Source organism: Sylvia atricapilla, chromosome Z (genome assembly GCF_009819655.1).
Source record: "Sylvia atricapilla isolate bSylAtr1 chromosome Z, bSylAtr1.pri, whole genome shotgun sequence".
Classification (NCBI taxonomy): Eukaryota; Metazoa; Chordata; class Aves; order Passeriformes; family Sylviidae; genus Sylvia; species Sylvia atricapilla.
Genome location: NC_089174.1, coordinates 85,020,920 through 85,035,882, shown reverse-complemented (window position 1 = coordinate 85,035,882; position 14,963 = coordinate 85,020,920). Strand labels below are relative to the sequence as shown.

The 14,963-nt window shown below is 46.5% G+C and overlaps 1 protein-coding gene across 1 annotated transcript in view; it reads right to left on the bottom strand.

Annotated features, from left to right (window-relative positions):
• Nucleotides 1-4,262: 4,262 nt before the first annotated feature.
• DMRT1 (doublesex and mab-3 related transcription factor 1) overlaps nt 4,263-14,963 on the bottom strand; it is a 64,101-nt gene continuing 53,400 nt past the window's right edge. Inside the window, exon 5 of the mRNA XM_066340064.1 lies at nt 4,263-4,478. Within this exon, the coding sequence (XP_066196161.1) occupies nt 4,336-4,478 (143 nt within the window). The 3' untranslated portion in view covers nt 4,263-4,335. The remainder of the gene's footprint in view (nt 4,479-14,963) is intronic.

Here is a 14,963-nt window from a genome sequence, read left to right as displayed (position 1 = left end):
CTAAACGCAAACGATGGCTATAGAAAGGAACGTGAAAACCACGGCAAGACAGGTTGCTTGAAACCTAAATGATCCTGTCTGATGCGGCGGACTTGTAGTGTTCTGCATTTCCGTGCGCGGAGGGGTTTCTCGCTGAAACGCGGGTATTTCCCGTGTGCCAGAGAGAACCTTGAATCCAAATGTAATATACTGGCGGGAAAAAAAACCCAAAAAAAGTTATATGCATTATGGCTGGGGGGAAACAAATTTACTGCAAGCGTTTATCTGCCCAGCCCGAACCCATTTCGTTGCCTTAAGATCTCCGCTGCTCTTCCCAAGCATCACTCCACCATAACTGCTACAGGAAATAAAGGTTTTAGCGAGGCTATGTAATAACGAAATCAGGTTTTAAACTCGGCAAGTATTTCGCCGGAGAGAATAAAAGGCACAGTGTATGCTACGAAGGTGTTAGCGTGGTATTTCATTACTAGGCTCTTTCCTCGTTACTTTTGTACTTCTAGAGGAAGAGTGATTCAAATCAGAAAGAATGACCTTTCTCCCCCGGCCGTACGCGGGCTGTGAGGAGGATGAGCACTCCATCGGTAAATCGCACCGAGCCAGGGAGGTGAATCGGATGGGATACGGGGAGCAGCGCATTTTCTCGCAGCGCTAGCAGAGCACCATTTTTTTTTTTTTTTTCCCCGTCGGAGTGCATGTAGTGAACCTTGCGGCTCGCAACCGGCCTCCTCCGCGGGGCCTCTTACACATTCGGGAGTCCCCACCGAGGGAAGAAAAAGAAACAAGCGGGCCAAACATCCAACCATCCCCAAACTCCGCAAAAGATGGTGCGCACTCAACCCATGGAAATCCCTCAAAACGAAGGAACGGGGTGTAAGTGCCTGCGGGGGTGGCGATGGTGGTGAAAACCCTACTTCCCCACCAGCTGGAGGGGGTCCTGCGGAGCAGCCCCGACACCGCGGCCGGCCGAGCTGGCAGAGGCCGAGCCGAGGTGCCCGGCGCGGCGGTAGGCTGGCTGAGGGCCGGGGGCCCCTCTCTCGCTTGGCTGCACATCGGGCGTTTAGGCTGAAATTCCCGTCTGATATAATGCTGTAATCCTCTTCTCATATTGGATGGGAATGGTTTCCATGTCCTAGTATTTGACAACATCCATCCATAGGGCCAGGTTCGTACTTATGTAAGCAAAACGTCCCCTGCCTGAAAGTCCATTGTAACCCAACACCTGACAACCCCGGTTCCCATTTCTGCTCGCCGAAAAGGTTTATTCAAGCACATAATGGGATCCCAGCAGAAAGCTTTTCAGACGAAGTGGCGATGGTAAACTGCGCCACATGAACTCCGTTTCCAGGGCTATTAAGCTTTTAATTGCAAAATAGCAGAGGAAATTTCAAGGTGACAATGAGGTGTTAGCAGTTAGCGCCCGGAATAATAGACCGAAAGAGAATGAATGTGCGAAACATATGCTGCAAATAACATTTAGTGGAAAGGGACCGGCTCGGCCGAAGGGCCAAAGAAGCCCTGCCGACCGGGCAGGGCGGGGGACGGGCTGGAAACCGGCTCGAATCCGCCGGCGTTTCGCGACTTTTCGATGTGGAGCCAGTCGGAGCTCTCGGCGACACCGCCCGGCCGCTGGAACCCGCCGGGAGCCGCGTCTCAGCCGGGCGGACCGCAGGGTCTGCTGGCCGGGGGTGCGTCCCCGTCCCCCGCGTACTGATGGAGGAGGAGGGGGTCGCGCAGGAGGGAGGGTTCGCTAGCCCTTAATAAGCTTTTGGGGAAGGGGCGTTGGCGGGATGGTCACCGCCGAGCGAGTGCGGACGGGCGGGATGAGTTCACCTCGCCCAAACCGCTTTAAGGCGTTACAGGGAGAAGATAGAAATAAATTAGGTATGATTTCCCGCTCGCAGAGTGACTCCGGGTGTCTCTGACCGTCTCTGCTGGCGCACAGCGAGGAGGCAGACCAGCAGAATGCCAGCCTTGCTGGGCTGCGTGGTGGAGCGCCAGAGCGCTACAGTGGGGCGAAACTTTCATGGAAGACTTGGAGGAAAATGTGAATTCCGCAGGGGGTCACGCAAACTAGCAGTCAAAAGCTGCCTAGCGAGGGGCGAGGACGGCGCTTTTTGAGAGGAGTAGCGTTAATAAAGGACACTGCTTACCAACCAGTTAGAGAGACTTGGGAAGAGGGCGACTTGTAGTGCGGTGGAAAATCAAAATAGAAACAACAAACGAAACCACGCCCCCAAACACAACCTCCCCCCAAAACAAAAAAGGGAACATAAACAACACAGTAGCAACAAAGAAACCACTCACGGAACACGGACAAACCAAACCGAACCCGACCAAACCCCAAAGCGTCCCAGTCCCCGGACAGCCCGCGGAAAGTCTCCGTGCTCCGTCAGCTCTGCTCAGGGTAGTCCCGGAGGTCAAAAGGCGGGACGTTCCGGGCCGTGCAAACAGAGAGCACCCCCGGACAGGCCAGGGGGAAGTGCCACCGGGCCCCCGGGCGGACACGTCCTGCCCCAGGGCAGCCGACCCGACCCGCATCCACCTGGGGCCGGCGCTCGCAGCTGGAGCCACTGCCTTCCCACAGGAGCGGGCCCAGGCTCTCCCGGGAGATATCCCACATCTCCCCAGTCCTGGTGGGGAGGGACACGAGCTCCTCGGCCGTCCTTCATCGGCGATCTTTTCCAACGAAGTTCCCTCACAGCTGAATGTGAATTACTCTCCAAAACTTAGTGCTCCAGGCAGGGCTGTCCCAGGGTTCTGAAGGATGCTGTCTGCTCTCCCCATAACTTACTCTCAACGCCCTTGTCACCACCAACCGGGTCCCACACTGGGACCTGCACGGTTCTTTACCCCACGTGTGCCACAGCGGGGCAAATCCCGCTTCGTTTCTCCCCAGGGCTGCTCCCCGCTCAGGCCGGCAACAGCAAACAGACCCAGGCCGCCAGCAGCATAAGCCTCCCCGAGGGGATGCAGCCCCCAGCTCGCCCCCGGAGGCTGCAGACCCTCTCCGCACACCAAGAACGGGCCGGGAGCAGCACCCGGGGCAAGCGTGTCCTCTCCTGGGGACATGCTCTGCGCCCGGGGAAAGGAAGGGGAGAGGGGAAGGGGGCCGTGAAACGTTCTCCAGAAATTAAGAAGGTGTGTTTCAGCAAGGCCTGAGGGGTGACAGAGCAGCAGGGGTGGAAGGGAGCACCCGCCCTCCGAGCAGCCGCGCCGCCGACACGGCGGCGGCAGAAGGGCACGGAGCCGCGGGAGCAGGCTGACAAGTGTGATAAAATGATCTTCCTTAACTAAACTCGTAAAGCACTGGGCAATAAAACTCAATCTTCTGTAAAATCCAATTAAGTCATTATCTGACTGATTGTATCTTTAATTGAAAACAGAAGTGACAGTAAATTTCTGTGATATATCAGGATCAATCGATACCGCTATACGATTCAGCCTCAAGAAGTGATTTATAATGTCAAACCTATATAGGTAACTCCACATTATTCTCTCTAAAACCACTGGTGGATGAAATTAAGAGTAAGTGCATTTAATAAAAAACAAGATGGTCAGGTTATTGATTACAACAGATGGGGGTGAAATCAAATAGATGTTTTCAAAGCAGAGAGCGAAGAAAATACAAGTAATTTCTTTTTTTTTTTCTGTTTTAATACAGCTCACCAAATATACACACAAGAAAATTCAGTCATCAATAACATTTTTATTTCAGGTACAGCTGCAACTACAGAGAACAATGAATTTTTCTAGACTAGTTTAATTTCGGATTGGCTTTGGTAACACGAGGAAAGAACACCATAGCCCATTTTTAACAAAATAACAAACGCCAAAATTCGTGGCAACTCTTAAGGGACTTCACTTACTTGCAGTTTAGACTGCAATCTAAGGCAAAGCACTCAACTGTAATATGCAAAATATGTTAATTTGGCGACGTGAGAAGAAAACTCCCAGACCAAGCAGCAGCGTTAGCCTGTAAGGAACCGTCAGGAAGACACTACGGGAGATTTCCCAGAGATGGGCTCACCGGCCCTCGCACGGCAACTCCCGGTTATCTCGGCTCCCGCTACCCCGAGCCCCTGCCCGCACTTGGGCGAGGCTCTCTGCCCGGTTTTGCCCCCGGGGCGGGCGGCGGAGGCTCCGCGCTGGCTGCTCGGCGGCGGGATGCCCCAGCCGCCCCCGGGGAAAGAGGCTGGCGTCCCGCCCCGCACCTGGGAAGAAGAAACCGAACATTCCCCCCCCGCCCGTCCCCCGCAACCCCCAAGCACAGAACAAGCAAACCGAGAACGCTGCTGCTGTACCGCCCTGCCCCGGGCCAGGGCCGCCGCGCCGCGGCTACTCGCCGCCCTCCTGCACCGGGCTCATCGCGAAGTTGCCGGGCTGCGCGGGGGGCTCGCACTCCAGGTCCCCCTTGGTGCTCTCGCTGCTGCTCGACAGGCACCCCAGGCCCGAGTCCTGGCTGCTGGGCGGCGAAAACACTGCGAGTGAGGGGAAGAGAGAGAGAAAGAGAGAGAGAGAGGAGAAAAAGAAAAACACACAGTGCCTGAGATACAGCCTGGCCCCGACTAGAGGAGAGCCACACAGATCTCCCCTGTCCGGGAAGAGGGGCCAGGAGTCGCTCCCCGGTGCATGCTGAGGTGCCGGTCTCCCTCCTCCCGCCAAGGTGAACAGTGGGAGTAATGCTGGGAAGAAAACAACTTGAGGTCTGGGGGCTGCATCCCTCCACCCACACCTGCCTACAGACCGAAGGCCCTGCCTCGGGCAGCCCGACGCTGAGGCCAAATATTACAAAATTTAAAACTAATGCAGTGCCTAGGAACGGTTGCAACATTGCAATTTGCAGTAGATACAAAAACCAAGTAAAAGGGTCTCTGACCTTCCTAACCTTAGATGAGTTGAGATCCACCCCCAACACTCCCTTCCTGCCTACCATGAATATAATTAAGGGGAAGCTGCAGTGGTAATTTCTCTCCTCATTAACTTCCTGATTGGTTTCAGGCTCAGGATTCCAGCAGCCGGCAGTTTGTCACCAATTCCAAATGGCCAATCGTTAATACTAATGTTTGTGTAGCTAACTGCCAGCATCTGCCGCGGCTTCTTGTACAACAGTAATAGTGAAAGGGTAACATTAGTGCTTCCCGTGTTAATTCAGATTCTGTTCATCAATAGGAAAATCTATGATATAATTAGCAAAATGCATCAGTAGTTGAGGCAGTTGGAGGGAAACTAAATCACAGCAGAAGCTCCATGAGCCCCTGACACCTTTATCATCAATACTATGTTCTGGATTTTACTGTTCAGTGGAAAGTATTACCAGCCTGTGGTCTTTTAAAAGAGAATATTGTTTACAGCCACTGCTTGTTTCTTAGAAGCCATGATGAATCTAGTACAAGTGCACAAAAACAAGAAATAGGGAGTTGAGGCTTAAACTCTGTCCTGAAATCACACTGCTGTGCCTAAGTTAGCTGCTGCTCCTCCACACTGGAGCCCTGGGTTCTTTCAGACTCTGGGCACTTCCACTAATCCTGACGCTTGATGAAAAAAACATAGGGTCAGGCTTGACCTTGACAGCCAGTCAAATCCAACAGGATTCAAGGAAAGTAAACCATTCTATCTGGGTTTAGCCTGCTACTCATGATAAAATTAGAAAAACACTCTTTAAAAAACCTCAACATTCCGTTTCTGTAATATCCTGTGTTTCTGCAGTAACTTCCATTTGCATCTCAGCTTCTGAATTTGTCCTGTCTTTAAACACAACACTGGTTACCAAGAGATGGAAAAGACATTATGAAGTTGACATCACACACACCATTTACACCTACTTAACCCATCTGCAGACAAAACAGCAATTTCCATTCCTCTCAGGGAGTTTTGACCATTTTTGATATTGCAGATTTCGTGCAAATGTCTCCTTTGATGCATATAAGGCACAACTAAGGCTCTAACATCACTCTGCCAAAGCAGACTCTATTACTGTCTTTTAGATCTGACATAGTATTTTTTTACTCTAGGGAATGGGATATTAACCCTATATTAAGTTTTTTTTCCCAGCTAAAACACAAAAGATAAAGTGCTTAGACATGAGGGAGTGACAAGGCAGTCAAGACAACTTCCAACAGTTTTTTTACATCCTGAAAATGCTGCTAATTGGTTTAATGAGAAAGAGGAATCTTGTCTGCAGCAGCATGTATTCCTTTGCTATGCGGTCAAATGCACAGAACAGCCAAACAGGTCTCCAACACCTCCAGGCCTGAAATAACCAGTGCACTGATTTGCTCTTAGAACAGGCTGGAACGGCACTTACACAACTTGCAGTTGGGAACAACTGTACAGATTTTTACTTTTTCTAGCCCACCAACCCTGAAACAAGAAGTGATGCAGAATCAGAAATGATCCTTGTGGTTTCCAAGAACCAAACTCTCTTCTGCCATGAGAACACACCAGGAGATTCCTAATGGTGTCTTTCCTACCTGTCCTTTTTTGTGTTTAAGCAGGTTTGGTGGGGGAGTCCAAGGAAAAGTCCCATCTCCTCAGTGTCTGGATGAGGATACCACTTGTCTTTCCACTTCACTTCCTCCATTAAGTCATTTTTTCATGGCCTAAGAGCCCCTAGGGCTGAACCAAGTGCAAAGATGCAGATTACAGGAAGCAAGCAGAACAACAGAGGAAGATTTCTGCTCCTCTGCGAGGGAAGCAGCACAAACATACTCACTATACGGCCCAATCTACATCACACTGCCATGATCTGAAACAAACATTGTGCACTATTTCAGCTAAGTATCTTGCAGGGGGGCTCATGTTTTGACTATTACATAATGACAGAGCAGAAATGTTCTGCAGGTCTACATGCCAGTGCCTAAGGGGAAATCACCTACAGAAAAATCTGAATTATCATTCTCTCCTGATTCATCCTACAGACTAGCTCCTCAATGGTAATTCACAGCTTTAGGCTGTGCCTGCCAATAACTGCAGCTTTGGCAGGATCTGGCCAGGTCTAGTACCAGGAATATCTCTTTCCCCATAAGGTACCTTCCATTACCTGTAGTAATGCAGCTGCAATCACCTCAACAGGGCTGGCTGGCTCAAGGGCTCAGCTCTCCAACTCTCACAACCTCATTCTGCTTTGATTTAGCAAAGCCCAAAGTGTGTGAAGGACTAGGACATGCTGTAAGGATCCTGTGTGTTCCTGGACTCCAGGGCAAAAGTATGAGGGAAGCAATTGAGGTTAAAAGGGAGTAATTTTTTGTTTCCTCTCAAGTAGCCAATGGGCATGAAGCTTACTTATTTTAAAGGATTTGTTAATACTTCTAAGCATGCATGTGCCTCAAGTGATATAAAGACCCACTTTTAAATATTGAGATCTATAAATCTCTGTGTAAAAAAATTCAGAAAGTGTTTTTTTTATTTTTTTCCCCAAACATTAAGAGTTCAAAAGATTCAACATGATACTGTACAGACGTTGAAACCCTACCACAGCAAAACTGCCACTTTGTTTTTGTGGTCTACTTTTTGAGCAATTCTGTGTTAGTTTAGTATAAACCTGCAGAATGACACAGAGGGCAATTATTTTTGGTAGACAGACAACCAAATCTGTTTCTTAGCATTTCAAGTAGTGGCTCCTAAATCTTCTGGACAAGTGAAGCTCCATCAGTTTTTCCACTGACTTCCAAATTAACCAAAGTTTTGCTTATTAGGCAATTTGGGCTATATACCTTGCTCTCTGAGTATGCATAAGGGTATGTAATGAGAGCCACGAAGGTTTTAAAAACCATGTGGCACTACCAGATTTACCTCAAGCAGGTAAGACTGCTACTTTTGTGTCCAGACCTGGACTGCTTTATTGAACAGACCTCCACTGCAGTCAACAGTCACTGAAGCCAAGCAAGGTGCAGTAAGTAGGTGCAATGCTAAAAAAAAATTCAAGATATTCAGATTGGGACTTGTAGCTATAAAAAGGCAGCGAAAAGGAAATAAGCAATTCTGTTTCAGTGTTTTAATCATACAGCAGTAAAATGTAGAAATTCCAAGTTCAAAGAAACAAAACTCATGTTCTTTTTGACTTAGGTATATGAGTTTCATCTGTTTGAGGCTTGCGGCTGATCCTCCCACAGTTGTTACACAGCCCTTATCTGTGTAAATAACAGTACCAGAATTGGGTCTGTGACAGTTTTTAAAGACCATTCCTTGATCTAATTTACCTTTACCTAGTTTACCCTTGGGAAAGCATCTGAATACTTTTGAGCCATATGAATCTGAAAAACGTTCAGCTAATATCACATAGGAAAATAAGTGAGAAGGGACCCCAAGCACAGACACAAAACCTTGTGTCTTCTGACATTGCTAACTGCACTGACTTTTAACTTGAGTGATCCCCAAAATTCTAATACACTTTCAGTGACGTGAGAAATCAGAAGGACATTCATGCTTGGAAAAAAAAAAAAATCCGAGTTCACATTTTAAAAATTATTAAACTCCAAATAAGGAGCAATTTGTAAAGATTCAAAATTTGAGTGGTACATCTCATTTTTTTAAAACTCTTTCTTAGGCCAAGTAAGTAAGCATGTCAGTCCCACACGCTGCTAAGGGCCATCCACTTCTTCCTGGTGTGCACACTGGTGTGCCAGCACAGCCACACATGTATGAAGAACTGGATGCCACTGGCAGTTTGATGGCACGGGAGCATCACTAAAGCATGCCCAAGTCTTTGGCATGAGGGTGGACAGGAACTGATCTTCAGAGTACCTCCTCCTCCAAAGCACTTTGCTTCTGCAAATACTACTGCTGTTGCAAGCAGCAACTTCCACTCTGGACTACAGAGATATCAAATAAAGACTCCTGAAAACCAAACTGGGCCTGGGAAACCACTAGTAGTCAAGCCAAGTAGCAAGTAATGATACCTGCACAAAGGGCAGAATGAGAGAAAATGGCACTGGCATTCTACTCAGGATACCAACTCAAACCACCAGAAGACATAAAGGAAATAACCACAGGTCAAATGCAGTTTGAAAACACTGTCCTGCTCCCATCCAAGTCTAAGGTACCCTGTTACTCTGCTGCTCAGATTGTTGCCCAAAGGGCTGACCCTACCTCCCAGCATCAGCAAACAGCCTGTGAGGCCATAGTCACTATGGTAACATCAGGGTAACTGCCTGACAAAGCATTAGGTCAAAAATCCCAAATCAACCAAACAAATCCCCCAAACAGTTAAGTACTGCAAAATAACCCACTAGGAACCAGAGAACTATCAGAACCTTAAGCTGCTGTCTCAGCAACTGAGAAGACATACAAAAGAAGAGAATGGGAGAAAGCACAATTTTCCTGTTGTGGGGAAAAACATCAGAATGGCAGCAGGAGCATCAGGGTCTGTCCTAACTCTGCTGCAGATGATAAGATGGGCACGATGCAGCCTCCATTTAAACACGTGGATGAAGGTCAAGTTCTCTTAAGCAATCTCCCTTCAGATGTCTCTCATCTTTGAGAGCACTCAACCTTATGTTCTTGAACAAGGATTCAACTCCTTAAGCAGAGTTAACCAGCAAATGGTCAAAAAGAAAACTTCCTTCTGCAGTATCTCTCATGTGATGCATTCCTGTGTGAATGCTCTACTTAAAAAGATGGAGGACTATTGACTTACACCAGGGTGAAAAGAACTGTTCATAAGCCAGCCATGCAATGGGTTCAGTCTCATGCTCTGGTATTTGGCCCTGTGCAGACCTAAGACTCCAAGAGTCAAGAGCTTATGGGTCAGTGGTTTCCTACTAGGCCACAGAGAAGCTTCAAGGAAAGTAAGAGACAAACTTGAATCAAACTTGTGTTTTCAAAATTTTCTTTGAACATAAAGATTCCAAGTCTGTAAAGCCGCAGTAATGCATGTTCCTGAAGGACATTTGCACTTGGTGAATCCCCAGTATATTTTATTTCTTTTGCCTCTACTCTGTATGAACTAAAAAAAACCCCTCCAAACTGCTATCTTCTTCATTACATCTCTTTTGCTCAGGACGACTGCTGGGATGAAATGGCTCTGCCTGAGAATTCCTGCAAATGTCCACAAGAGCATAAATGCACTATGCATTTTCTGTATTGACTGTCCTTCTCCTCTGTCCCTCATCACAAATCTGGACCAGAGGATAGCTTCCATGGGGACAAATCCTGGAAGCCCACCTGAAGCCAAGGGTTTCTGCCTGCTGCAGCTGGTCACCACAACAGATTGTGAGTGCAGATTTCTTTGCAGCAGTATGATGTGCACCAATGTGTAACATGAGGAGGCTGAAACCAAGCAGTTTACAAGGGGAAGAAGAAAATTCAGCTAAGGGTCTGCCTTAAAACTATTAACAATATTAAAACACACATTACTTTGACCAACTGAAATGTCTCTGTGACTGCTCCTGTTATCGGTGTGTATAATGTGGATTAACTTGCATGAACATGGGAGTGATGCTCCTTTTTTGCTTTGCAAACTCTTAACACAATGGAAACTTGTCCAGTTCTAGAATGTATGTCTGTGGATATTTTCCTGCTGAAAATAAGTTACAAGAGCAACAGAGCTCCTTTTTGACGCAAAAAATAAAAAACAAGCCTAAGGATACTGAAACAAATGCACACTCCATCTGTGTCTCTTAACACAGGTATACAATTTCACAGCACAGCCTTTTTCCCCTTCTCAAAAACCTACCCTTGTCACTAACATTTAAGGCAATTAGGATTATCTTGGATGCCCCACAATAGGGCACATTTATTGTGTATTTTCAAATAGCATTAATTTTTGGCATTAGGAACTCAGGATAAAAGGTAAAGATCTGAACAGAGATCTTTATTCAGTATGCTTTACCACGGATTATCTCAATTCTTTTCCAGTTCATGCTTGCAGTTTTAGCAACTAAGAAGGTAGGGCTATAACTGATGTAATTAGAAACCAGAGCTTAGAGAAAAATATCCTCCTGTCGACCCCCTCACTTCTGATTTTAAATTCTCTTACAGCAATAAATGAAACAATCAAATACGGCTCCCCACTTTTCACACACTACCAGCTAGACAGACAGGATGCTAAAATGGTACTTGGGAAGCTTAGGCTTTTTACTCAAACTCCAAAACATATCTTGAAACTATACCAATCTTCTACAAAGCAACTGCCCTTCATGCTTGCATGCAGGAACTGGAGCAGAGCAGTGCTGATAGACCAATGCTCTTATCACCAGCTTTACATACTGGTGATAACCTGATGGTGGCTAACCTGATGTCATTAACGCACTGCTGCAGGCTAGGGAAGGCACAGGATGAACAATCTCAGAAAAACTTCAGGTGTGCTGAGGTGAGTACCCTTGCTGTGAAAGACTGGAAGATGATGTGGAATTCAGCTGACAGAGGCTCTCTTTGGCAGATGGGAATGGTTACTTGCCTCTTGTGCATGTACTCCCCTCAAGTGCTCACTCTACCAAGTCAGGTCCCAGGCAGGTACACCTCCACAGAAACCTCCCCACTTTATATTCCGCTGCCAGGAACCCTAGTGGTTAGTTCTCTCAAAAAAAAAAACATTATTTTAATAGTTTCAGGAAGATTTTGTGCTGGAAGATATGTAGCAAAATCTCCTCCAGCACCTCAACATAAAGCAGGCATTTCCCACTGCTGGGTAACAAGGTAAAACAAGAGTTTCTGTAGATCATTTCTGAGTCATCTGCAAGTGAAAACATTCTGCATGATTGTACATAAATCGTAACAACCTCAGCCAGGAAAGAGCTGAGATGAAGTCACAGATTTGACCTAGTTTTAACCTGGTAGTAACACTACAAAGAAAAGTAACATGATTAAAGACAAAAAGTATCTCTCTTTGCCCTCTGTAGTCTTTTCCAGTCCTTTATTTAATCCCTTGCGTTGTCCTGGGCACACATCTGCACAGCAACACGTGGAATTATGATGAAGAATAAGTGTATTGCCAGTATTGCAGAGAGGCACATGCTTCTCCTTCAGGCTGTAACTCCTGACCACCAGACCTACTTTTGGAGATCCTTATTTCCCTCAGACATTCACAGTCCACCAGAGGACAGTATGTTTTGCATCGCTGTATTCTACATCAGAGTCCAGCAGGAATTTTTGAAAAACAGAAACCAGGCCACCAACAAATCATTAAAAGATCACAGAACAGCCACAGAAACACAGGAGGAGGCATTGATTCCCAGCAAAGGAAGAATTAAAAAGCGGCTGTGAGGTACAGGAAGTATTTGGACATCTGCCACTGACTGTGGAGCAGCAAGGAAATCTCAGAGGAGTGAAGCCATTTGCTTCATCATGTAACAAGACTGTGACAAAGCCTGGACCTTAAATCTCTTTATTCCTGGATGGCAGATACTACTGCTCTATTCCACACACAACACTAGAGACTGATTCTTCACCAAAAAAACCCCCCCATGTCCCTGGTGTGTTATACTCAGAAAACTGACAAAAGACAGGCAGCGCTGAGAAAAAAACCATGAACTTCAAATACACTCTGGATTGTTTTTCTTATTCCTATAGTAATCAGAATCTAACAACAAGATTAAAATAGAAACATACCAATAATTTCCCATACCAGCTGCTGGTGCATAGACCTGAATTTCTATTTTGAGCATTTTATCCTGCCAGGACTGGTCTTGCACTAAATTGCTGTGCTGTGGGGGGCCAGAGTCTTGGAACTACAGTCTCTAGACCATAGACTGGGCACAGCAGCAAGGTAAGTGTTAGCACCCTACATGGCTCTCCTGTGTGGCCACCTTTTGAAGCCAGATCCATGAAATGAACTGTGTTTACAGAAGTTTGTCTGGTTTGGGGGTTCCCCCTCCCCCCCCCCACCCCCAAAAAAAAAAAAAAAAAAAAAAAAAAAAGAGAACAAACCATTCACAAATGTTGAGAGAACAAATCAGAATCACCAGAGGCCACACAACCACATGAACGGGCAGCAAGCCCTGACTGCAAGGCAAGAACAGCAATGGACTGCCTACAACTCCAAATCTTTGACAGGAATCAAAGAATGGTTTGGTTGGCAGGGATCTTTAGGCCATCCAGCTCAACTCATTTGCAGCGAGAAGAGACATCTCAAACTATCTCGGGGAAGGTTTCCTCACCCGAGATTTAGGTGGTTTAAAGTCCTTGGCCCTCTAAAATCCCCAAGTCGTGTTGGTATAAAAAAGCAGAGTCTTCAAGGTTTGTTTTCAGGTTTCTCATGATGTTTATTATTTGATATCTCAGGATTTTCTCTGCTCCCAGCCGAGGTCCAGACAGCAGCTGGGACACGAGGAGACTGCCCACTGATGGGATGTTCCCTTACATTTATACAGATAACTACATGTTGGTTATTTACTATTTTGTACCAATGCCTGGTTCCCACACTGACAGGGTCATTTCTACTTTGACCAAATCAACTGTAACTACTTTGTGCCATCATCACCCCAAAAGATGGAGGATGAGGAAGAAGGAGAAGTACATGAGGTACCACCCAAATTCCACCATCTTGTCCCCATTTAACTCTATTCTATGAACTCTAAAACTACTGAAGTTTGTATCTTCTACTGTGCTAAACTACTGTTTTCACATCCCAGTGGTTTGCAATTCCTCTCTCTGTGTCAGAAGCCTCTCCCCTGGACTAAAATCAAACCCGGTGTTTTCCTGGGCTCTGTGCCAAGGTCTGCAAGCCCCCTGGACCAGCTCCACACCCCCCTGTCCAGGAATTCCCTTCCTTGGGTCCCAGGCCATCCAAGGGGATGTCCTGGATTCCAACAAAACTAGATCAGGTAGCTCAGAGTCCCATTCAACCTGACCTTGAATGTTTCTGTGAATGTTCCCACCCACGACCTTTCTGGACAACCTGTGCCAGTATTTTACCACCATCACTGTAAAAAATTCTGTCCCAGTATCTACTCTGAATTTAGCCTCCTCTAGTTTTAAAATCATTATTCCTTGTCCTGTCTATAGGCCCTATTAAAAAGCCACTCATGCCCTTACCAGCTCACTCCAACCACTGAAAAGCCCCAGTAATGTCTCTGTGAACTCTCTTCTCTGTAAAATGGACCCATCATCCATGTCAGACTCTTGAGGAAAAAAGGCCAGCTGTTGGTCCTGCTCTAAAGCTTGCAGATATACTTGATTTCAGCAAAAAACAATCAGTGGGTTAGATTCTTCCAAAGCAGAAGTTTCTGTTAGAACAATTTCCAGCCAGAATTGAAGAATAGAACATGGCACTGTCCCCTGGACCCTAGAACTCCCTCAGGCACAGTTAGGTGACTTCATGCTAATTCTGTGCAGACTGATTACTCTCCATCTCCTCTGGGGTCTGCATCTTTTCCTACGCTGATGACACAGGTTTTTCCATACATCCCAAACACCACCTACCCAGCAGAAAATGGCACACAGAAGTGACTGGATGGGCAAAAGACTTTTTTGTGGGATGGCTGCTGACACTGACAGTGCAGATACAGGTGAGAACTGCTGCCTACTTCAAGGGAAGACCTCAGAGGCTGCATCTGTCTCCTGGAGCAACACAGGAGACAACCAGGGAGTCCCAGCTCCTGAGGCATCTGCTTCTGGGCATCACCACAATACAGCTGCCTTTGTTTTTTAAGATAAATGTATTTCAAACCTATCTATACAAGAAGTTCCTTGTGAATAATCACCTTAGAATCATCAGTTGTCCTACCTAAAAACACACTGCCATTTGCAACAGCTGAGGCAAAAATAAGTTTTTTGAAAAACATGGGTAATTTTAAAGGAAGGAGTGCACTCAAGACTCAGGAAAATGTTATCAAGTAGCAGAGTATAGGAGACACAAAAGGCACAGTTTGTCCCATGAGTAGCTGTGGTAAAGAAATGAAACTGGATTTCAAGAGCTCCAATAATCACATAAGACCTTTTAGTATTCAGCACAGAAATGAAAACACAACATTATTTTGGCTGAATGCCTCTCCATTCTCAGAGTCAGAAAAGCTGTTAATCTTCAC